Consider the following 23,535-nt stretch of genomic DNA (forward strand, 5'->3'; position numbering starts at 1 on the left):
CTACTTTTTAAAATGCTGTCTAGGTTTGTCATTGCTATCCTAGGTTTGTCATTGCTTTCCTAGGTTTGTCATTGCTTTCCTAAGGGTTTCTAAGGGTTAAAGTGAGCTTATCTGGATTCCTAGAGAGGAAAGGAATTAGCAGGGCGGGGAGGAGGAGGAGGGTCTGGAGACTTGCAGAGGAAGAGCGTCTCCCCCCAAAGCCCCTGCCTGCCTGGATTTATCACTTTGAGCAGGGAGGGAGGGAGCCCTCTATTTCTCCCAAGGGCTCTTCTGAAACCTGGCGGTGAGTCGATCCCTCTCTAGTCTGTGCATTCGGGTTCAGGGGAGTCCCTGGGCTGCAGGGGGGAGGTTGCAGAGAGGGGTCTGTGCAGCCGATCCATCCACGGGACGCCCCCAAATTTGGGAGTGGAGGTTCGTCCTCTCTCTCCAAAGCCAGACGGCCCCTTTTGAAACAGAGTGGGGGGGTGTGTTAAAACTGATCTGCATGGAAGTATTTCTTCAATTGCACTTTGATTAGAATTACACACACAACAGCAATTAATCAAGCCTCCTAAGATGACACGCATTTACCCATTCAGGCATCCAACCCTTCAGAAGAGGTGGAGGGGGGAATCTTTTTTGAGATCGGCAAAGAAAGCATTGCTGATCAAAAGCAGCAGAGATCCAGCTGTTCGGAAGAGAAATTAAAATAGACACGCAGAGCAGTCCCAAAACCCATCAGTGTGAAGGGCTGTGGGGTGAGTCGGTGGGCAAGTATCAGCTTCCTTCCTTCAGAAGGGGTTGGAGTGCAAAGTCAGGCTTTTGAAACAGGTGAGAATGGGGTTTTTACAGTGGCGTAGCGTGGGGGGTGCAGGGGGTGCCGGCCGCACCGGGCGCAACATGGGGGGGGGCGCTCGCACTCGCAGCTCTCTGCCCCTACCTGGCTCCACGGGTTAGGGGGCGCAAATTACTTGCCTTGCCCCGGGTGCTGACAACCCACGCTACGCCACTGGGTTTTTAAACCACATAGGATAGGCACCTGCTGCCCCCGAACTGTGCAAGCTGATCAGTATAAGAATTGGCGCCTGAGTTTGATTTCCCCTCCCTGTCACTTTTCCATTGTGTGTCATGGGTTGTTGTTTTTTCCAGATTGTAAATTTTCAGGCAGGGACTGTATTGTTTTAATACAGTCACTGCTTGTAAGCCACTCTGGGAACCTTTTTAGCTGAAGAAAGGGGTTGTTGTTTAGTCATTCAGTCGTGTCCGACTCTTCGTGACCCCATGGACCAGAGCACGCCAGGCACTCCTGTCTTCCACTGTCTCCCGCAGTTTGATCAGACTCATGTTTGTAGCTTCGAGAACACTGTCCAACCATCTCGTCCTCTGTCGTCCTCTTCTCCTTGTGCCCTCCATCTTTCCCAACATCAGGGTCTTTTCCAGGGAGTCTTCTCTTCTCATGAAGTGGCCAAAGTCTTGGAGCCTCAGCTTCAGGATCTGTCCTTCCAGTGAGCACTCAGGGCTGATTTCCTTAAGAATGGATGCGTTTGATCTTCTTGCAGTCCATGGGACTCTCAAGAGTCTCCTCCAGCACCTTAATTCAAAAGCATCAATTCTTCGGCGTACAAAGAAAGGGGTACAAATGCCTAAATAAATAAATAGATACAGTGATACCTCAGGTTAAGAACTTAATTCGTTCTGGAGGTCTGTTCTTAACCTGAAACTGTTCTTAACCTGAAGCATCACTTTAGCTAATGGGGCCTCCTGCTGCCACCGCGCTGCCGCTGCACGATTTCTGTTCTCATCCTGAAGCAAAGTTCTTAACCCAAGGTAATATTTCTGGGTTAGTGGAGTCTGTAACCTGGAGCGTATGTAACCTGAAGCATATGTAACCCAAGCTACCACTGTACTTGGAGGTGCCAGGACTTGAACCCAGGACCCTGTGCATGCAAGGCCATGGTCCTTAGGGATGAGGAGAGCTGTGGCTGGGAACTTTCAGAAACAAGGCATGACAGTGTTAAAGAGAGGGAGGGTGTCCCAAGGGGAAGGAGTGGCAGGGAACAGACCAGTAGAACAGATACCTCACCTTCTTACATTCAACCAGACTGCTGCTGCTTTTATTATTATTTAGCTCTATTGCCTGCCCTCACTAAAATGCCCCACGGTGGATTACAACAATACAGAATATATCTGGTTGCTAGCCAGACTCATCCACATTTTCCCTGTCCTGGCAGTGTAATAATTCCATAAAGGTAAAGGTACCCCTGCCCGTACGGGCCAGTCTTGACAGACTCTAGGGTTGTGCGCCCATCTCACTCAAGAGGCCGGGGGCCAGCGCTGTCCAAAGACACTTCCGGGTCACGTGGCCAGCATGACATCGCTGCTCTGGCGAGCCAGAGCCACACACGGAAACGCCGTTTACCTTCCCGCTACTAAGCGGTCCCTATTTATCTACTTGCACCCGAGAGTGCTTTCGAACTGCTAGGTTGGCAGGCGCTGGGACCGAACAGCGGGAGCGCACCCCGCCGCGGGGATTCGAACTGCCGACCTTTCGATCGGCAAGCCCTAGGCACTGAGGCTTTTACCCACAGCGCCACCCACGTCCCGTAATAATTCCATAGCTTAACAATAATTCAATGGCTTGCCTTTTCAGGACTTGGTAGCACTTCTACTTAGGATTGTCTTATTCTTGGAGACAGAAACTGGCACGAGACAAAGGGGTTCTTTTGGTTCCTTTCACTTCTTCCATAAAAGAAGTATCAAAGATGGATGAGGATTTAGGAAGTTGTCCCAGTATCATCCAGGCAGGGAGCAGCGGAGGATCCTGGGACAGAACCCGACTGAAGATCCCGGGTGAGGAGGACACCCTTAGCTCACACGTTGAGCACCAGCAGTTCAGGCATTTCCACTACCAAGAGGCCGAAGGACCCCGAGAGGTTTGCAGCAGACTCCACCGTCTTTGCCAAAAGTGGCTGATGCCAGAGCGACACACTAAGACTCAGATGCTTGACCTGGTCATCCTGGAGCAGTTCCTGGCTGTCCTACCCCCGGAGATGGAGAGCTGGGTGAGGGAGTGTGGAGCAGAGACCAGCTGTCAGGCTGTGGCCCTGGCCGAAGGTTACCTCCTGAGTCGGGCAGAGGAGAAGAAGCAGACAGAGCTGCAGGTGAGAGTGTTTATCCTGGTACTTCCATATGATTGTCAACCCTTTTCAGGAAAGCATTCAAGGATATCCGGTAACCCTGAAGGTTTCTTCCTCTCTCATTCCTTCTTTTTATTCTTCTTCCCATTCTGTCTTTTGAATCTTTGTTGCTCTTTCAGGGAAAAGATCTGTTTGCAAAAATGGACGTTGATTTCTCCGAGTGGGAGAGGACTCCATCAGACACCAGACAGAGGCCGCCGGGTAAGGGCTGATGGGATCTATCTCAATATGGTCCCCCTATTTCGAGTGTGAAATAAATATGTGGGCTCCCTTAATCTTTGGGGTGAATGACCCTCTTCTCCAGCCTTTTTCCAGAGATGAAAAATGTCTTTATTTACAATGTTTTGCTATGTTATCCATGGAGACCTGCACTTTGACTTGTGGTCCAAAGCTGATACATTAAAAGAAGTGCTTTCACATAATATTAAATGGGTTTAAACACATAAACAGTCATACCTCGGGTTGAAGTAGCTTCGGGATAAGCATTTTCGGGTTGCGCTCCGCGGCGACCCGGAAGTAACGGAGCGCGTTACTTCCGGGTTTCGCCACATGCACAGAAGTTAAAAATGACGTCATGCGCGGAAGCGGTGAATCGCGACCCGCGCACACGTGGGTTGCGTTCACTTCAGGATGCGAACGGGGCTCCGGAATGGATCCCATTCGCATCCAGAGGTACCACTGTATTCATAAACTCTTGACACATAAGCCTTTTTGTAGTTCTTCATAGTGACTTCCCACCAACTTTGTCTCTTGCAGGTGATGGTGTGGTGCTGGCAAGAGCTTCTAAGCCATCTCCTCTTCGCAGCAGAGGGGAAGCAGCTTCTGTGGCCCAAGATCAGGTAGTGGGGCAGATCAGTGTGGGGAGAGAGGCTGGGGGCAGCCAGGGCACCTCTGTCCCCTCCACCTTCCGGGGCCTGAATGAATCTCTCTTACCACTTTGCTGCTTTGAAATCTGTCCTTGGCAAAGTCCCCCGAGGGTGCTGAATAGAAGTAATTAATGTTTATGCTGTCTATGAGTGGGTAAATGTTTTCTTTTTATTTTAGGATTCATTGTCCTTTGAAGATGTTGCTGTGTATTTCACAGACGAGGAGTGGGCTCTGTTGGATCCTGATCAGAGAGCTTTGCATAACGAAGTCATGGAGGAGAATTGTGGGATCATGGCCTCTCTCAGTAAGCCTCCCAACTGAATCATAATATCAACTTTGAAAATAGTTACATGTGTGATGTATCAACAAAATTATCATATAACTCAAAAGTGCCACCTATAGCATCTGGATTCTATATGCCCCCGCATTTAACATTGAATGAACAGCAATCTATTGTTTCATCTCAGAATATACTTTGTCCAATTATGTCCTTTTAAACAGAGATCAAACTGGCCTGAACTTCCCAGGCCTTTTGAAATGTAAATTTCGGAATTGTTACAGAAGTGGAAGTAGCCTCTCAGGCATTTTCTGGTTGGCGAAAGAGACCGCTGACATCAGAAATGGAGCAGATTTCATGATTGTGCCAAACAAGTATCCATCTCAGAAAAGAGGTGGGCTTTTACTAGTATCAAATTCCCGTAACATTTTAAGCTTTTCCCCTCCTGGAAACATCAGGACAAGAGTCCAAAAATGCTCTCTTAAACAACCAGCCATGTTCAAGGAACTGCGCACTTGCTCTAAAATCCAAAGCAAGTAACATGTAACTAGCAAAGTTAGACTGATTTTAGTAAGAAAATTGTGTTTTGTTTGATTGTGCTTTTTGTGTTGGATGGACTTGGAGACCCAGAAACCAATCTGGGCTGGGTGATGTGTCAACCAATCAGGAGGGAATGGAGAGTTAAAAGATAGAAGCTGACAATTTAACTGTCAGATAGGGCTTGGATTGGGTTTAGAAAGGTCTTGGCTAGAGATTAGCCGAGTGTTTTGGGTTTTGCTAGGCATGGCAACCCAGATCATTTCCCTGAGTAGAAGGGAAAGATCCTAGAAGGCGGTTGGAAGTGTTTTACTAGCTTAGTAGAAGAAATAGCCATTCTAGGGCCAAGTAGAAGAAATAGCTATTTTAGGAGGAATCAGTTTAATTAGGAACAGATTTAAAGTGGAAGTCTTGAGTAAAATTATTATTTCTGTAAAGTGGATTTGACTGAAACAAAAGTGTTGTGCCTAATTAGAGTAACCATTAAGCTTTAACCCTCATGGACTGTAGATGAAATTTTAGTTTTGTTTCCAATGTCCCTCAACCTTACTTTGATCCTCTGGTTGAGGGATAAGTGGCCACAGGATTTTCTTCCACATTACTAGGAGTCCTTGCTGCTGGGTATGTGTAAATGCTACCAAATACTGAAGAACTAGACGTCTCAAATGTTACTGACAGGGAGTGTCAATATTTTAAAACACCTAAAACCTGGTCATGTTACCTCGCTCCAATATTTTCTGAGGGAGTTTGCCAAAATTATTTATATTTTGAAATTTGGCTTAGCTTTGTTTTATAGGCTAATGTTAACGGGCATCTTTTTTTTCTCACAACAACCAAAGCCAACAGTGTAGCACACCAGCTCTCAGAAAATGCTAGTAGCTCTGTGCAGTAAGATCTGCCTCCCATCTAAGTCCTTTCAGTTCTTTCTTTCTCACAGGCATTCTGGGGGTTGGACAAGATGACCCTTGGGTCCCTTCCAACTCTTAGGATTCTATGGTATTTTCCAGTAATTTAGGTCTCCATTTTCTGCTAAAGCTCTAAAAAAATTCTCTCTCTGTTGCAGAAGGTAACAAATTGGAAACAACGAACCATGAGAAAATCCACACAGCAGAGGAGCCATCTAGATATTTAGAGTGTGAAGAGATCCTGAGTCAGCATTCCCACGAAAGAACTGCCAGCAGGGAGAAACCATATCACTGTTTGGAGTGTGGGAAGGGCTTCAAGTGGAAGAAAAGTCTCACTTCGCATCAAATAATTCATACAGGGGAGAAGCCATTTGAATGCTTGGAATGTGGGAAGAGCTTCAGCTGGAAGGAAAGTCTCACTTCCCACCAAAGAATCCATACAGGAGAGAAGCCACATCAGTGCTTGGAATGTGGGAAGAGCTTTAATGCAAGCAGAAACTTGCGCCGCCATCAAAGAATTCACAGTGGGGAGAAACCGTATCAGTGCTTGGAATGTGGGAAGAGCTTTACTAGAAGCACGAGCTTCCGTTGTCATCAAAGTATCCACAGTGGAGAAAAACCGTATCAGTGCTTGGAATGCGGCAAAAGCTTTACGAGAAGCATATACTTCCATCACCATCAAACAATGCACAGTGGGGAGAAACCGTATCAATGCTTAGAATGTGGAAAGAGCTTCCGCTGCAAGAGAAGTCTCATTTCCCATCAACAAATTCACACAGGGGTGAAATCATAAAAGCTGTGCCTTCTGGTGTAACCAAGTCCTGGTTTTCTCTCCATCTTCCTCTCTCGCAAACTTACTGTGGGCACTTAAACATTACACTTGTACAAATACTGATAAGACAATCACTTTAAGATTTCCAGTTCTAGTGGTAAGGGGCAAGTGATGAGGAAGAGAGAGGAGGCCACCAGTTGCTTCCTGATGGCCCTGGAAGTTGTTTGGTTGGGGCAGAAGTGCAGAGGAGATGAGTGGAACCATTCATTGTTGACAGTTGCCCTCCAGCCAGAAAACTTCAAGACCCGCATTGCTGAAGCAAACTGTGAGGTTGCCCTCCTTCAAGATTGTGTGTGGAGTACTTTCTTTTGTGGGTTGAATTGTCTGAGGGACGCGGGTGGCGCTGTGGTCTAAACCACTGAGCGTTTGGGCTTGCCAATCAATCGTAAGGTCAGCCATTTGAATTGGCACAATGGGATGAGCTCCTGTTGTCCTGTCCCAGCTCCTGCCAACCTAGCAGTTCAAAAGCATACCAGCATGAGTAAATGAATTGGTACCGCTGCGCCAGGAAGGTAAATAGCGTTTCTTTGCGCCCTGGCTTCCATCGTGGTGTTTCGTTGCTTCAGAAGTGGTTTAGTTATGCTGGCCACATGACCCAGAAAGCTGTCTGTGGACAAACGCTGGCTCCCTCATCCTGAAAACTGAGATGAGCACCGCACCCTATAGTCAAATTTAACTGGAATTAACTGTCCTTTACCTTTACCTTACCTTTTACCATTCCACGTTCTTTGGTGAGAGATAGCAACCTGCTATTTAAACACAGTGCATTCTTAGGAAATTGTTTGTTAGGTGAGCATTCTCAGAACAAGTCAACAATTTCATTTATTCCTATGGGGAAATTTCTAATGTGTTCTCAGCCACATAATTTTGACCCCCCAAATGACGGAAAAACCCAGGAAAACTCTGAAACCTTGCTGAAGGCAAACAAGGAAGGGGAAAAGACCCTTTTATTTATCTGCTCTCTCTCCCTTCCTCCCCTACTCCCACCATGGTTTCTGGTGAAACAGCTGCTGGGGACCATCAACACATAAAAAGTAAGGCTTGTTTAAGACTTATTGGTTTACACAGTACTACACACAGGTCTGGCTGATGCGATATCTGAATCTGTGGTGTGTATAGTGAGGTTTAGGTACTAATCCATCATGTTTGGATAAGTGAATTTTCATATAACAAGCGTTTGGATAGCAGGACCTACGTGTATTGTCAATGGATGTTTTCATTGCCTCCTTGATGTGTTTCAACTATCCTTTTGTTCAGAGGAAGGTGTGGCTGATGACATTAGTTACAGATCGAGAGTGAGATATTGGAGTGTTTGGATGGTACGTCTGCGGCTATGTCTGGATGTGTGAGTGGTGTGTGAACAGAGTGACATTGAATGAGCAGTACGTGTTCTATGATCTTTGTAGATGTAAGGTTGAATTTAGGTGTGATCTGTAGTACTTTGTGAATCAGGGGGCTGATTTGGAAGGCTGAAGACTCTAAAATATTCCCTGACTCTAAATATGTTTCCAAGTGTTTGTTCTTAAAGTTTGAAATGATTTTGTTTTTAAAGATCATATTGTTTTATCCAGTGCTCTTTTTTTTAGGAGAAAAAGTGCCGGTACTCACCATGAGCTTGGTACAGTAAGTGCCACACTTTTTAGCACTTGGAAAAAAGAAAGGTGTCAGTACCGTGTACCCTTGAAAAAAGCACTGGTTTTACCACATTGCAGTTTTGTTTAACATTGCATTGGGTAGTATTATATTGTACCTTCTCAGTTTCATTGCTACATGGTTTGTAATAGAAATTTAATTAATAATAATAATAATAATAATAATAATAATAATAATAGTTAGCCAGCTAGGGACTGTCTTAAGTTTAAAGCAGTATATAAATATATAAAATGAAATAATAAATACAATAAATAAAGGTGTCCTGATTTGGTTCAGAAGAGACCCCTGCTGTCACTGTTGCTTCTCTGCTAGGAGAAAAGTGTGGTTTCCACTTGTTCTCATTCTCTTCCTCCTCCTCATTTGCAACAAAACTGTGGACATTTAAACATGACAGTTGTATAAAACCTTAGGGTGGCATTCAATTATATTTGTGCTCCTCCTCCTGCATGCACCCATGCCACTCCCAGATCTGCTCTGAAGGGATGAGGGAGCCCCATAACAGAGTGGTGGAATCCTTGGGGAGTTTGACTATGACCTAGGGGACTAGGATTCACTCAGTCACAAAGCTCACTGGATAATCTTGGGCCAGTCATGGTCTCTCAGCCAAACCTACCTCCCAGGGTTGTTGTGAGGATAGCATGTGGAGGCACTGGCACCATCTCTAGGGGCCCAGGCACTCACAAAAAAATTGCTGTGGGTGCCCAGCCTCCACCCATCACCTCTGTGGCTGCTGTTGCCCACTGCCCACTGCCAAGAAGAACCTCGTACACCACCATTGTTGTTGTTGTTTAGTCGTGTCCGACTCTTCGTGACCCCCTGGACCAGAGCACGCCAGGCACTCCTGTCTTCCACTGCCTCCCGCCGTTTGGTCAAACTCATGCTGGTAGCTTCAGGAACACTATCCAACCATCTCGTCCTCTGTCGTCCCTTTCTCCTTGTGCCCTCCATCTTTCCCAACATCAGGGTCTTTTCCAAGGAGTCTTCTCTTCTCATGAGGTGGCCAAAGTATTGGAGCAAATATAAGGGGTGTGTGGGAGCAATCCCTTCCATTGCGCAAGGAGAAACCCTAGCACAAAAGAAACGTTCTCTATAGTGCTACCTTGAAAGCAACCTTATCGGCTCAGGGAAATGTCTTAGCTTGATTCAGAGTAGCTATCTAGCCTGGGCCTATCGCAGAACAGCCACTTGTCATACCCTCCCCTACCCAAGCCCGGCACTTGGAGCAAGAGTGTCCTTTAACTCAAACCACTAAACACTTTTGCTTTATAAAAGTTCTCTCAGCCTCCCTCCTGCCATGTTCCCTGTTTGCCTTATGTCTGTCACCTTATAGGCTTCCTGGCTCTGGGCTTCCAAAACCTCAAGCAATCTCCTAACAACTGGTAAAAGGTAAGGTAAAGGACTCCTCTGCCACCATATAGAAGATTATATCTGTAATGACTTTGTCGCAGTCTTGGTAGCTTGGCCATACATGAGGACGTAGGAACAAGTTATTACAGTGGTGCCCCGCAAGACGAATGCCTCGCAAGACGGAAAACCCGCTAGACGAAAGGGTTTTCCGTTTTCAGAGGTGCTTCGCAGGACGAATTTCCCTATGGGCTTGCTTCGCAAGACGAAAATGTCTTGCGATTCTTGAGGTTTTTTTCTGCTCCCCACCCCCTTTTTCTAAGGCGCTAAGCTGCTAATAGCCTTTTAGCAGCTAATCCACTAATCCCTTAAGCCTTTAATAGCCGCTAATAGCCGCTAAACCGCTAATAGCGCTAATCCGCTAATAGGGTTGCTTCGCAAGATGAAAAAACCGCTAGACGAAGAGACTCGCAGAACAAATTAATTTCATCTTGCGAGGCACCACTGCATAGTAAAAGCCAGTTATAACACGTTCTTCTGTGGTTTGTTCTCAATAACACTTTGCGTTTCATAACAAGCTTATAAGTCTTATTCTGAATCCGGTTCCTATCCAGTCTTGCCTACTCACCACTCAAACCAGCCACCTTTTCCCTTTTCCCTCCAAAACCCAACTGTCTTTTTCTCGCCCACCCACCCACCTCTTCTAACTGTCACACTTCAACCTCAGCCAATCAGCACAGAACAAACCCCATCATTCCATCCCTCTCTCCCGCCCATCCCCCTCCCTTATGTGTTTTAATAGAGAAACCCGTACAAGTCAATTACAATGGCTAACGGCACATCTGCTGAAGTCCATGAGGGTACCACCTATTAAATACATGCAAGGTTGTTGCTTGAGTTGGTTAAGTCTTCTTAAGGGTGCCACACCGGAGGCGAACAATTGAAATTGAAATACTTTATTGGCACTTGTACACCTTGTATACAGTGAGATTACACAAGCACCCCCCACTCAGTTCTCTTAGTCTTAATTCCCCTCGTTTACTGACGCACACCCACCAAACCCAAAAGTCAGTTGCCCTGTTGTTCTCTTTTCATTCAGCAGCCTAACAGCCCAGGGATAGAAGCTGCTCTTTACCCTGTTGGTGCGACTGATCAAGAAAGTGCCGGCCAGGGTGTGAATCATCCCTGAGAATTTTCCTCACTCTCCTGAGGCAACGTTCTTCCGCTATTTCATCCAGCGGATTCATGGGCAGCCCATAATATCTTGTGCTGTATTCACCACCCTCTGTAGGCACTTCCTATCAGTTGATGTCAAACCAGCGTACCACACCCTGATGCAGTATGAAAGGACACTTTCTGTTGTTGACCGATAGAAGGAGATCATCAAATGTTGATTGACATTTGGGAGCAAATAAATTTCCAGACCTATGGGAAAAAATTATTCCCCTCCCTAAACCCTGGAAAGGCTTGCGGTAGCCAAGAGCTTTCCAAACTGTGTGTCATGACGCACTGGTGTGTCAGCGGCAGTTTGTAGGTATGTCCTCCTCCTGGCTTTGGAAAGGAGTTAGTTTAACCTCTGGTTTGCTAGTAAAACAAGTATTATTATTATTATTATTATTATTATTATTATTATTTATATACCACCCTATATCTGAAGATCTCTGGGCGGTTCACAGAAAATATCACAACATATATAATCAGAATAAAAACAACAACCCACTAAAAACCCCAACATTACCGTTTAGCGAAATGATGGGTGTCTAAAACGTGTGTCACTAACTTGAAAAGTTTTGAAGCCTTGGCTCTAGCCAAAGATCTCTCTGGCAGGATATGTCACAATGGAGGGTGTGTCACCGTTACTTAGCAACCTTGGACATGGAACCTCTATAGACACGTGCATTTATTATATTATAATGTAGAGAGAGAGAGAGAGAGAGCTTTCAGTGGCTGTGTTATCTATTTCCATTTTCCTTTAAAAAAAAATTCTAGGGAATGCAATTACCAAACTTGCCCCATTGTGCAATAGAACTTTGTCTGGGCACCCTCCTAAAATCTGCTATGGAGGTTTGGGGGGAGCCTCTATCATTGGGATAATTTACCGCAGCTCTTCTCTCCCAAGCCCACACCCCGCCCAAAAAAACTTCGCTTCCCCCCATCAAATATATTAAAAACCTTCCAGCCTTGTGGGGAAAGCTAATTTTGCGGCTCTGCTGGGGCGGTTATGTCAAGAATGGCTGGTCTCATCTGAATCTCTCCTGGCTGACTAGCCAGGTGTTTTCTCCATGTTAGTTAGAAGCCACAACTCAGCAACGAAGTATTGTATAATAAATCAAATCCACCCGCCCCCGCCCCCCAAGCTGCAAGGCCTGCAGGCAGGGGCAGAATTTATTTCAATTTTGTGATCACAGTGGGGAAACGTCCTCCCATTCACCGAACCACTTCTTATGGCCGTTTCGTTTTTGAACCTGAAGTGTCCCTGAGATGTTAAAAATACCCCAGAGGACAGAATCACACTTCAAAACGACTTTGACAGATTAGAGAACTGGGCCAAAACAAACAAGATGAATTTTAACAGGGAGAAATGTAAAGTATTGCACTTGGGCAAAAAAAATGAGAGGCACAAATACAAGATGGGTGACACCTGGCTTGAGAGCAGTACATGTGAAAAGGATCTAGGAGTCTTGGTTGACCACAAACTTGACATGAGCCAACAGTGTGACGCGGCAGCTAAAAAAGCCAATGCAATTCTAGGCTGCATCAATAGGAGTATAGCATCTAGATCAAGGGAAGTTATAGTGCCACTGTATTCTGCTCTGGTCAGACCTCATCTGGAGTACTGTGTCCAGTTCTGGGCACCACAGTTCAAGGACACTGACAAACTGGAACGTGTCCAGAGGAGGGCAACCAAAATGGTCAAAGGTCTGGAAACGATGCCTTATGAGGAACGGCTAAGGGAGCTGGGCATGTTTAGCCTGGAGAAGAGGAGGTTAAGGGGGGATATGATAGCCATGTTCAAATATATAAAAGGATGTCACATAGAGGAGGGAGAAAGGTTGTTTTCTGCTGCTCCAGAGAAGCGGACACGGAGCAATGGATCCAAACTACAAGAAAGAAGATTCCACCTAAACATTAGGAAGAACTTCCTGACAGTAAGAGCTGTCTGACAGTGGAATTTGCTGCCAAGGAGTGTGGTGGAGTCTCCTTCTTTGGAGGTCTTTAAGCAGAGGCTTGACAACCATAAGTCAGGAGTGCTCTGATGGTGTTTCCTGCTTGGCAGGGGGTTGGACTCGATGACCCTTGTGGTCTCTTCCAACTCTATGATTCTATGATTCTATACCCATCTGTGCAGTGTGTGCACGGTGCTCTTTTCCTCTTTGGCTCCTGCTTTGAGAGAGATGCAGGCAGAGAGAGGTGGTCCAGCTGTTGATCCTCCTTAGGGTTAAAATTAACTGCACTAGATTCCCAGAGAGGAAGGGAATTTGGGGGGAGAGAAGAAGTGGGCGAGGTCCTCCAGAGCAAAAAGCACCTCCTTCCAAAGTCACTTCCTGCCTCGATTCTCATTTGAAGGGGCGTGGGTCTGTGGAAGTGGTCTTTGTTTCCCCAATTGATGCAACCCTGGCTCTTCCTGAAATCTGGTGAGTTTTGTCACCCCTGCTCCGTTTTGTGAATCTGGTTGAAGGGGGGGGGGGCGGCACCAGGGCCGCCGTGGATCAGCTGTTCCAGTGGGGATCAGGAGCCCCCTTTTGATACGTTGTGGGTGGGAGAGCATTTTAGGTGGGTCTGCGACGCTGAGTTGATCTCCATGGTAGGGTGTCTTCAACTGCAATCGAAATACAATTAATGCCCACCACCACCACCCGCCCTATGCTCCCCTTTTGATATTTTTAGGTCCCGGTTTTCCATTTTAAGTTGGTTAGAATTAACACCTCCTCCCACATGCTGACAAGCATGTGCCCATTCAGAAATGCAAACCCCACGAATGTGGAGGGGGACCTTTTCAGACTGAATACAAAGCACACACACCCCCCCTGAAAACTACTGGCAGTATTTTAACTGAAGAAATCTAAGCCAATTTCTTGCATGGTAGAAAGGGTGTGTGAGGGAGGCTGGATTTCACACAGGTGCCCCCGCACCGTGAATCATAACCCATAGATTCCCAGTTTCCATTGTAATTTTATTTTAAAGGAGAGTTAATTCCTAGCACATGTAGAAATATGAGGCAAAATGTATAATTTTAACTTCTTCCCCCCCCCCCTTCAGAAACTAGCCTTCTCCCACCTTTTGGCTTTCTGCTTTGCCCCTCCCTGGAAAAATTCCTCTAGACCCCCATCACCTGGAAACCCATCACAATGGAAACTAAAACAAAACAGGAAGAACTTCCTGACAGTAAGAGCTGTTCAACAGTGGAATTTGCTGCCAAGGAGTGTGGTGGAGTCTCCTTCTTTGGAGGTCTTTAAGCAGAGGCTTGACAACCATATGTCAGGAGTGCTCTGATGGTGTTTCCTGCTTGGCAGGGGGTTGGACTCGATGGCCCTTGGGGTCTCTTCCAACTCTATGATTCTATAATTCTATGAGATAAATGGCACATTCCAAATCTGTTTGCACATTGATGGGGTGGCATCACTTTATCTGCCGCCCCATGAATCACACCTGCTGGGGGAGAAGCAGAGGCAGGCAAAAAGCATATTGAGGGTGGAAAATGACTTTAAAAGCCATAGATGAAAACCAGGCCTAGTTAAAGATCCATGGATATAATGGTGGAAGACAGCTTGATAAAGATGCGGTGTGTTTTTTCCGGCTTATGAGTTTGTGAAGGAGGACATGCATAGCTCCAGACATGTACAGTAGGTAAAAGGTAAAAGTAAAGGACCCCTGGATGGTTAAGCCCAGTCAAAGGCGACTATGGGGTTGCAGTGCTCATCTCGCTTTCAGGCCGAGGGAGCCAGCATTTGTCCAGAGACAGCTTGGGCGGGGTATAAATATTATAAATTATTATAAATGATTATTTCTGGGTCATGTGGCCAGCATGACTAAACCGCTTCTGGTGCAACAGAACACCGTGACGGAAGCCAGAGCACACAGACATGCCGTTTACCTTCCCGCCGCAGCAGTACCTATTTATCTACTTGCACTTGTGTGCTTTCAAACTGCTAGGTTGGCAGGAGCTGGGACAGAGCTACGGGAGCTCACCCCGTTGCTGGGATTCGAACTGCCGACCTTCGGCAAGCCCAAGAGGCTCAGCGGTTTAGACCACAGCGCCACCCGTATCCCTATGTACAGTACAGGACATTGCAATCCACAGCCTCTGGTGAGCTACTTTGAGAACAGGGTCCTGGATTGCATGAGTCATTGGCTGATCCAGCAGACTCTTCTCATGTCCTTACTTTGTTATGATCTCAGGGAAATGTGACAGTGTAGTAATTCTATAATAGAACCATGTCTTGGCTTTGTAGGACTTGGCAGCGCTCCCATTTAGGACAGAGAGAAATTGGCAGAAGGCAAAAGGAGTCTTTCAGACCTGTTAGAAGCTTCTGTGAAAGAAATATGGGTAAGGAAGACTCAGTTGCCGCTGAAGCAGGAAGAGGACATGAGCCCATCAAGACTCGGAGCGGTGGGGGATTCTGGGAAGAAACAGGGCAGAAGACGCTGGGTAAAGAGGACAAGCTCAACTCAGATGTACAATGCCAGCGTTTCAGGCATTTCGGCTACCAGGAGGCTGTGGGGCCTCGAGAGGTTTGCAGCCAACTCCACCGTTTTTGCCATCAGTGGCTCAAGCCAGAGCAGCGCACGAAAAATCAGATGCTTGACCTGGTGATCCTGGAGCAGTTCCTGGCTGTTCTTCCACCAGAGATGGAGAGCTGGGTGAAAGAGTGTGGAGCGGAGACCAGTTCCCAGGCGGTAGCCCTGGCTGAAGGTTTCCTCCTGAGCCAGGCAGAGGACAAGAAGCAGGCAGAGCAGCAGGTGAGAGCATTTAAAGTAGATAGAACCAACATGAGGGCAGATATCCTGAACATTTATCTCTCAAAATTGTCCCAACTTTTCCAGGATAGCATCCAAGGAAGGATAGCCAATGCCAGTATTTTATTTTATTTTTGCCTCTGCCACTCTTTTTGTAATCCTTCTGCCCATTTGTTGTCTTCAGTAATTGTTGCTGTTTCAGGTAAAGGATCTGTTTAGAGAAGTAAGCGCTCGTCTTCCTGAGGCAGAGAGGTCTCCACTGAATACCAGACAGAGGCCACCGGGTAAGGATTGTTACCGGAAAAATCCGAGGGCTCCCTTGGACAAAAAGTAAAGACACCAACCAGAGTAAATTGGAGCAAATCAGCAGCCTGTAGGCTTGGCCTTTATTGAACTGTTGCAACAGGGTGCTCCCCTCACTTGCAGGTGAGAGGAAGGACCCACAAAAATGGTGTGCAAGACCTTATAAAGACTTTTGAAATTGCCAACCTGTAGATCAAGACCACCCCCAGAAACATACATCACAGAAAGGAGGGGTTGAGGGAGGAGTTGTGGTGGTAACCTGAGTGTCCTGTCACCTGGCTGGTTCCCTTCTACCCCTCCCCATGGGTCATTTTCTGAAGTCAAAAGGTAGTCGCAGTTTCCTGCCCCCTGAGGGAAGATCTGATCATGCTGAATCCACTCCCATATGCAAGTTCTTTGTGATCTTGATTGTCTTCTGTCTGGGATCATCAGGGTTGGCATAGCAACTGGGCAGGGCTCCTGTGGATGTGCTGGGATGGTGAAGGGATTATGGCGCCCTGTATCAAACCTTCCCCATTTTGTAGTCTTTCCTTCATGGAGTAAAATAAAAGTGGAACAGTGCAAATCTGATGTATGGTTGATTTTCTATAAATTTATAACAGAAGTGTAGCGTATGTAGTGTGTGAGTGTGAGAGTGTGTGAAGTTTGTACAAACTGAATGATGGGGGGGGAGGTTTCCTGCTACAGGATCACTCTTGTATCTCCATTTGGTGTCCCTCTCTCCCTCGTGAAATAATTATCTGGGCTCCTTGATCCTTTGAGAGAAGACACTTGTCTCCAACCTTTCCCACAGCTCAAAAATGTGATTACTTACAACATTCCTCTAGTTTATACGTGGGGACCTGCACTTTGTTTTGCAGCCAAGAGCCCAAAGGGCGAGAGATGCTTTCTCACACAACTGAAATATAAAATGGGTAGAAACACTTAGCAGGTAGGGTTTTTCCTAAGGCCCAAGTATAGTTAGACATACATCGCTGAATCTCTGTGTTGTGCTACCAGCTTCCCACTTACCTATTGTTTCTCCCAGGTGACCAAACAATGCCAGTAAAACCTCAACAACCACTTCATCTTCACGGTGGAAGGGAAGCAGCTTCTTTGACGCTGGATCAGGTAAGGGGACAGGTCAGTGAGGAAATGGGCTCCTCTGCTCAGCTCCCCGAATCTCTCCATCTCTTCATTTTTATATAAATCTGCCCTCAAGAAAGCTTGAAAGGCCACTCAAGGAAGGTTTAAATGCGGAGAATAATGATTATGCAGAATAATGATATCACAAAGCAATGGATGAGGAATAATAAATTAGTAATCATAGAATTGTAGAGTTGGAATGGACCCCAAGGGACATCTAATCCAACCTCCTGCTATGCAGGAATCCTGCCCACAGCCATCCCTGGGTAGGCTTGAACCACCAACCTTCTACAGTGGTACCTTGGTTCATGAATCTGTTCCGGAAGTCCATTTGACTCCCAAAACCATTCAAAAACCAAGACACAGCTTCCTGCACTCAAGCGGAAGCCACGTCGGACGTTCAGCTTCCAAAAAATGTTTGCAAACTGGAACACTTCCTTCCGGCTTGCAGCGTTCAGGAACCGATTTGTTCAGCAACTAAACCATTTGAGAACCAAGGTACCTGTCAGGTTTAGCACTTCTCCCATACAAGACACGACACGCTGGCAGTTCGACTAGTTGAATAACCTTTGTGCTATCTTTGAGGAGGAGAAAATGTTTCTTTTTCCTTGCAGGGTCCCGTGACCTTTGAAGATGTAGCTGTGTATTTCACGGACGAAGAGTGGGCGCTGCTAGATTCCAACCAGAGAGCTCTGCATAACAAGGTCATGGAGGAGAACTGTGGGATTATGACCTCTCTCAGTAAGGCTCCTATTGGGGCGTAATATCTATTCTGAAAACCAGAAGCTTGAACTGGGGAACATTATTGAGACCTGAGTGAGGGAGTTGGGTGGGCCACTTTTGATTCAGCTTTGCCCACCCAAATACTTGGTGTGGTATCAGCCCAGACTGGAGGGGCAGGGAGGAAATGTTTCTGTAGCTCACAGGAGTTCATTTACTACCAAATCCCTCTCTCTTGGAGTGTGGTACTGGACTGGAGGCCCTTCATCTGGTGCTGGGTCAAAGAGATAGGCTAGAGATGTTGTTGCTCATCAGCCTCCCTGGCCAAGCTGGCTGCAGTTGTTTCAGGTGTGATGCTGGAGGATTCCAGAACTGTGAATTTGGGTCACTTCAATATCCATGCTGAGAATGCTTCAGGATCAGCTTGGGAGTTCATGGCCTCCATGGGCAACCATAGACCAGAGGTTCTCCGTGCAAATGACATCCTCTGCCAGTGAATTATGGGGGCTATCCTTTTTATTTTTTATTCTATGACGTTTGTATCATTACGCATGTGCTTTTGTTCCATACAGTGGTGCCTCGCAAGATGAAATTAATTCGTTCTGCGAGTTTTTTCGTTCTACAAGTTTTTTCGTCTTGCGAAGCACCGCTGTGTATTGACGGTTTCCCATAGGAATGCATTGGCGGCTTAAAAAAAAAGGCGCAAGACGTTCCGTCTTGCAAAGCAAGCCCATAGGGAAATCCGTCTTGCAAAGCAACTCAGAAAACGGAAAACTCTTTCGTCTTGCGAGTTTTTCGTCTTCCAAGGCATTCGTCTTGCGAGGTACCACTGTATGGAACTAAGCTAAGCTGAGACAGAGAAAGAGACAGAATCTAATTCAGCCCTCAAATGAGCTCCATCCCTGAGATGGAAACAAAGAGGTAAAGGTAAAGGGACCCCTGTCAATTAAGTCCAGTCGCTGACAACTCTGGGGTTGTGGCGCTCATCTCGCTTTAAAGGCCGAGGGAGCTGGCATTTGTCCGCAGACAGTTTTTCCGGGTCATGTGGCCAGCATGACTAAGCCGCTTCTGGCAAAACCAGAGCAGTGCACGGAAATGCCGTTTACCTTCCCGCCGGAGTGGTACCTATTTATCTACTTGCACTGCGTGCTTTCAAACTGTTAGGTTGGCAGGAGCTGGGACTGAACAACAGGAGCTCACCCCGTTGTGGTGATTTGAACCGCCAACCATTTGATCGGCAAGCCTAAGCGTCACAGTGCCACCCGCGTCCCTGATGGACACAAAACCCGGGTCCAAATCCAACATTCTGTATCACAGCAGATGTCAGCAACAGAGGCAGTAAGATCAGCCTCTCATCTAAGTCCCTTCAGTTCTTTATCACAAATGTTTATTAGCATTGTTCAGTAATTTGGGTCTCCATTTCCTCCTAAGGCTCTAATGAGTGTCTGTCTTCTTTGCAGAAGGTGATGAACTGGAAATGAAGAATAAGGAAGACCACAACAAACTCCTCACAGTGGAGAAGCCATATCTAGAGAGTGGAGAGAGCTTTGGCCAGAGTCTCCATCTTCACAGAGGGGAGAAACCATATAAGTGTTTGGAATGTGGAAGGAGTTTCACTTGGAAGAAAAGCCTCACCTCTCATCAAAGAATTCATGCGGGGGAGAAACCACATCAATGCTTGGAATGTGGAAAGAAGTTTTATACAAGCACAAGCTTCCATCGTCACCGAAGAATTCACAGTGGGGAGAAACCATTTCAGTGTTTGGAGTGTGGAAAGAGCTTTAACAGAAGCACAAACTTCTATCGTCACCGTGTTATCCACAGTGGGGAGAAACCATTTCAGTGTTTGGAGTGTGGAAAGCGCTTTGTTCGGAAGAGCGATATCACTTCCCATCAAAGAATTCACACCGGGGAGAAACCATATAAATGTTCGGAATGTGGAAAGAGCTTTATTCAGAACTCCCAGCTCACTTCCCATTTAAGAATCCATACAGGGGAGAAACCATATCAATGTCTAGAATGTGGAAAGAGCTTCAACAAAAGCACAAACTTCCATTCTCATCAAAAAATCCACAGCGGGGAGAAGCCCTATCAGTGCTTGGAATGTGGAAACACATTCCGCCAGAAGAAAAATCTCACTTCCCATCAAAGAATTCACAGTGGGGACAAACCATATCACTGCCTGGAATGTGGAAAGAGTTTCCGTCACAGCATTGGCCTTACTATACACCAGAGAAGCCACACAGGAGAGAAACCGTATAAATGCTTGGAATGTGGAAAGAGCTTCTGCAATAGCTTAAGCTTTATTATACATCAGAGAAGCCACACAGGAGAGAAACCATATCAATGCTTGGAATGTGGAAAGAGCTTCAGTCAAAGCTCCAAACTCACTTCCCATCAAAGAATTCACACAGGGGAGAAACCATATAAGTGCTTGGAATGTGGGAGGAGCTTCCATCAGAAGTCAAATCTTACTTCCCATCAAAGGATTCATACTGGGGAGAAACCATATAAATGCTTAGAATGTGGGAAAGGCTTAAGCTGCAAGAAAAGCCTCACTTCCCATCAAAGAATCCATGTACAAGAGGAACCATAAAAGTACTTGCCATCAAGTTTTTAATATGCAGTTGGATGCAGACTGTGTTGTTGGAAAAAGTTTTGTACCATTGGAAAGCTGACAATATGGTGTTTAAAAAATAGGGGAGGGGGGTTAGACACAATAGACATTTGTGTTTATTAAGCACTTAATACAGTGGTGCCTTGCAAGACGAAAAGAATCCGTTCCGCGAGTCTCTTCGTCTAGCGGTTTTTTTCGTCTTGCGAAGCAAGCCCATTAGCGGATTAGCGCTATTAGCGGTTTAGCGGCTATTAGCGGTTTAGCGGCTATTAGCGGCTATTAAAGGCTTAAGGGATTAGCGGATTAGCTGCTAAAAGGCTATTAGCAGCTTAGTGCCTTAGAAAAAGGGGGTGGGGAGCGGAAAAAAACCCCCAGGAATCGCAAGGCATTTTCATCTTGCGAAGCAAGCCCATAGCAAATTCGTCCAGCGAAGCACCTCCAAAACGGAAAACCCTTTGTCTAGCGGGTTTTCCGTCTTGCGAGGCATTCGTCTTGCGGGGCACCACTGTAATGGACTGCAAGAAGATCAAATGTATCCATTCTGAAGGAGATCAGCCCTGAGTGCTCACTGGAAGGACAGATCGTGAAGCTGAGGCTCCAGTACTTTGGCCACCTCATGAGAAGAGAAGACTCCCTGGAAAAGACCCTGATATTGGGAAAGATTGAGGGCACAAGGAGAAGGGGACGACAGAGGACGAGATGGTTGGATAGTGTTCTCGAAGCTAGCAGCATGAGTCTGACCAAACTGTGGGAGGCAGTGGAAGACAGAAGTGCCTGGCCTGCTCTGGTCCATGGGGTCACGAAGAGTCGGATACGACTAAACGACTAAACAACAACAACAACAAGCACTTAAATGAAAGGCAACATCAGAGACAGCATGTTCACAAATTATGTAAGTGTTGAAATAAATCACCCAAAGTGTTCCCAAGTCGTGTTGCTATTTTCTCCAGATTGGCCAAGTTTTTAATTTTATCTCATGTCTGCCCTCCCTCTCAGTTATTACTGAATGTGGATGTATCTATTGTAACACAAGTATATGTTGTAAAACATATTCTGTTTATATTTACTGTTATGTACACTATGAGTTAATGGAGGCTTGAATCTTTATAACATGGCTACTCAAAAACTGCAGTCGTTGAACCTAATAAGAACTATAAAGCAGCGTTTTTACGTCACAAGGATCAAATTGCAGTGGAACTGCAAGAAACATCCTAGAAGATTTCCCAACATGTTTAATATTATCAATTATTGTTTTTCTGCAGTTCAACTTTTTGAAGCTGGGGTGTGTGTTATACTGAGAAGTGATTTATATTCTGGCGAATGTGATTAGTGCATTGATTATATTCTGTGTTACTGTATTGTATTGGTATTTTAATTTTGTACCAGTATTGTAGTAGTACAGAAACATGGCCTCAACAAAGTTCTTCATCAGTGGAAACAGTTTTTCCCTTTAATTTTGCTTTCTTGAAGGAGTGTTACATTCACCATTTCCCCAGATCTTTTTTCCACACACACATGAGAAACAGAAAAGGAATTTCAGCTGGGTATGAGAGGCAATCCAGTTAGCGAGCCAGACCAGTGAACTGCTGCTAATCTATTAATCCCTTTTGGCCTTGCCTTACTAAACTCCGCCATCTCCTAGTCAGGCCTTTCCCAGCTGAGGCTGAAGCCACATTCACCCAACAGCTTATTCAATTTTCCCGTTTCCCTAACTGTTAATTTCTGCCTTATATCCAAGCTTTCACATGATGTAAAATCAACTTCTAAAAATATAGTGCAATATAATGTTCATTTCTGAGTGATTGGCAAACAGATTTTTTTCCCCCTGGAGCCAATAACATGGAAACTTACCCTTGTTGTCATTTAGTCCTGTCCGACTCTTCGTGACCCCATGGACCAAAGCACGCCAGGCACTCCTGTCCTCCACTGCCTCCCGCAATCTATATTCTGCTATATTTCTGAAAGTGGATTTTGTGTTGTGTGAAAGCTCAAATACAATGCGGAAATTAACGGGGAAACATCGGTAAAACGGAATAAACTGTTGTGTGCATGCAGCCCGAGATTATCCAGACTTCCTCTGCAAAAGATTCATTTTTTGTAATCGGCAAAGAATACAAAATACCATCTTGCAGATTGTCAGGACTGGCCGGGCTCTGAGGCGTGTGACAGGGGGCCCAGGGGGTGACCCAGGAGAGGCGACCAGCAATTTATGGGGTTTGGTGGTGCCCACAAGGCGGGCGTCAAAGCAGGGGAAGGAGGAAGAGTCGAAACGGTGGTGGAAGAAGAGGCTGCTCGATGACAAGACAGGTCCCGAGACTCCCCAGCTTCCATGCAGGAGAGGTCTCAGGTTGCAGGCACATAATCCCTTGGGAGGGTATATATTTCTTCGGGTTCTAAGCTTTTAAAGCCCCAAAGTAAAAGCCCAAACTAAACTTTCTTCAGTTTCCCCCGAACTACAGAAATTATCCTCTCCAAATATTCTATTACTATTTTCACAAATGTATACAAGAAGCAACTATCAATACTGGGTGGGTGGGATGGTTGAATGTTAAAATGCAACTGAATTTTCATACATGTAGGCAGTGGGGCGCGGGTGGCGCTGTGGGTAAAAGCCTCAGCGCCTAGGGCTTGCCGATCGAAAGGTCGGCGGTTCGAATCCCCGCAGTGGGGTGCGCTCCCGTTGTTCGGTCCCAGTGCCTGCCAACCTAGCAGTTCGAAAGCACTCCTGGGTGCAAGTAGATAAATAGGGACCGCTTACTAGCGGGAAGGTAAACGGCGTTTCCGTGTTCGGCTCTGGCTCACCAGAGCAGCAATGTCACGCTGGCCACGTGACCCGGAAGTGTCTCCGGACAGCGCTGGCCCCCGGCCTCTTTGAGTGAGATGGGCGCACAACCCTAGAGTCTGTCAAGACTGGCCCATACGGGCAGGGGTACCTTTACCTTTACCTTTAGGCAGTTTATTAACCCACTCAACTACCTTAAGCAAATAAACCCCCAAAACCCTACATTTGCATAACCTTCCCCCCCCCCCTTAATTCAGGCACAATTTAATTGTTCAATGGAAAAGCACAATAACTTATCTGTGTGGCATGTGCTATCCGATATACTTCCTCTACACATGGAGGTTCCTATTGTACCCAAGAGCAGTAAATCAGATCCATAGGGATTATTTTGCTTTGATTCCTGCACAGAAGGGAGTTGGCACTTAAGTGACTTGGGGTC

The 23,535-nt window shown here is 46.1% G+C and overlaps 1 protein-coding gene and 1 long non-coding RNA gene across 6 annotated transcripts; both read left to right on the top strand.

Annotated features, from left to right (window-relative positions):
• Nucleotides 1-124: 124 nt before the first annotated feature.
• On the top strand, nt 125-21,754 carry LOC310670350 (uncharacterized protein). 5 transcript variants are annotated; one of them, XM_083425568.1, is made up of 7 exons: nt 125-283; nt 2,630-3,140; nt 3,296-3,377; nt 3,933-4,015; nt 4,221-4,347; nt 19,158-20,452; nt 21,175-21,754. In XM_083425568.1, the coding sequence occupies exons 2-6, from the start codon at nt 2,742-2,744 to the stop codon at nt 20,291-20,293; spliced, it is 1,827 nt and encodes a 608-aa protein (XP_083281694.1). In that variant the 5' UTR covers nt 125-283; nt 2,630-2,741; the 3' UTR covers nt 20,294-20,452; nt 21,175-21,754. The 5 variants fall into 5 exon arrangements, with proteins under 5 accessions (XP_083281694.1, XP_083281692.1, XP_083281690.1 ...); XM_083425566.1 differs by lacking the exons at nt 125-283; nt 2,630-3,140; nt 3,296-3,377; nt 3,933-4,015; nt 4,221-4,347 and adding exons at nt 10,454-10,476; nt 15,045-15,552; nt 15,752-15,833; nt 16,880-16,962; nt 17,592-17,718; XM_083425564.1 differs by lacking the exons at nt 125-283; nt 2,630-3,140; nt 3,296-3,377; nt 3,933-4,015; nt 4,221-4,347 and adding exons at nt 12,956-13,226; nt 15,045-15,552; nt 15,752-15,833; nt 16,880-16,962; nt 17,592-17,718.
• Nucleotides 21,755-22,235: 481 nt separating this feature from the next.
• On the top strand, nt 22,236-23,305 carry LOC310671199. Its single transcript, XR_014507887.1, has 2 exons — nt 22,236-22,893; nt 23,266-23,305. It is a non-coding gene; the product is annotated as an uncharacterized lncRNA (long non-coding RNA).
• Nucleotides 23,306-23,535: the final 230 nt, after the last annotated feature.

The sequence above is a fragment of the Podarcis tiliguerta genome, assembly GCF_965153285.1.
Source record: "Podarcis tiliguerta genome assembly, chromosome: 2".
Lineage (NCBI taxonomy): Eukaryota > Metazoa > Chordata > Lepidosauria > Squamata > Lacertidae > Podarcis > Podarcis tiliguerta.

What these genes read in the sequence shown, in the direction of transcription:
- LOC310670350 (XM_083425566.1), top strand. Translation starts at nt 15,136, where the DNA reads ATGGGTAAGGAAGACTCAGTTGCCGCTGAAGCAGGAAGAGGACATGAG. An exon ending in AGAAGCAGGCAGAGCAGCAG is followed by an intron (nt 15,553 to 15,751) that starts GTGAGAGCATTT and finishes TTGCTGTTTCAG; the next exon opens with GTAAAGGATCTGTTTAGAGA. An exon ending in TACCAGACAGAGGCCACCGG is followed by an intron (nt 15,834 to 16,879) that starts GTAAGGATTGTT and finishes TGTTTCTCCCAG; the next exon opens with GTGACCAAACAATGCCAGTA.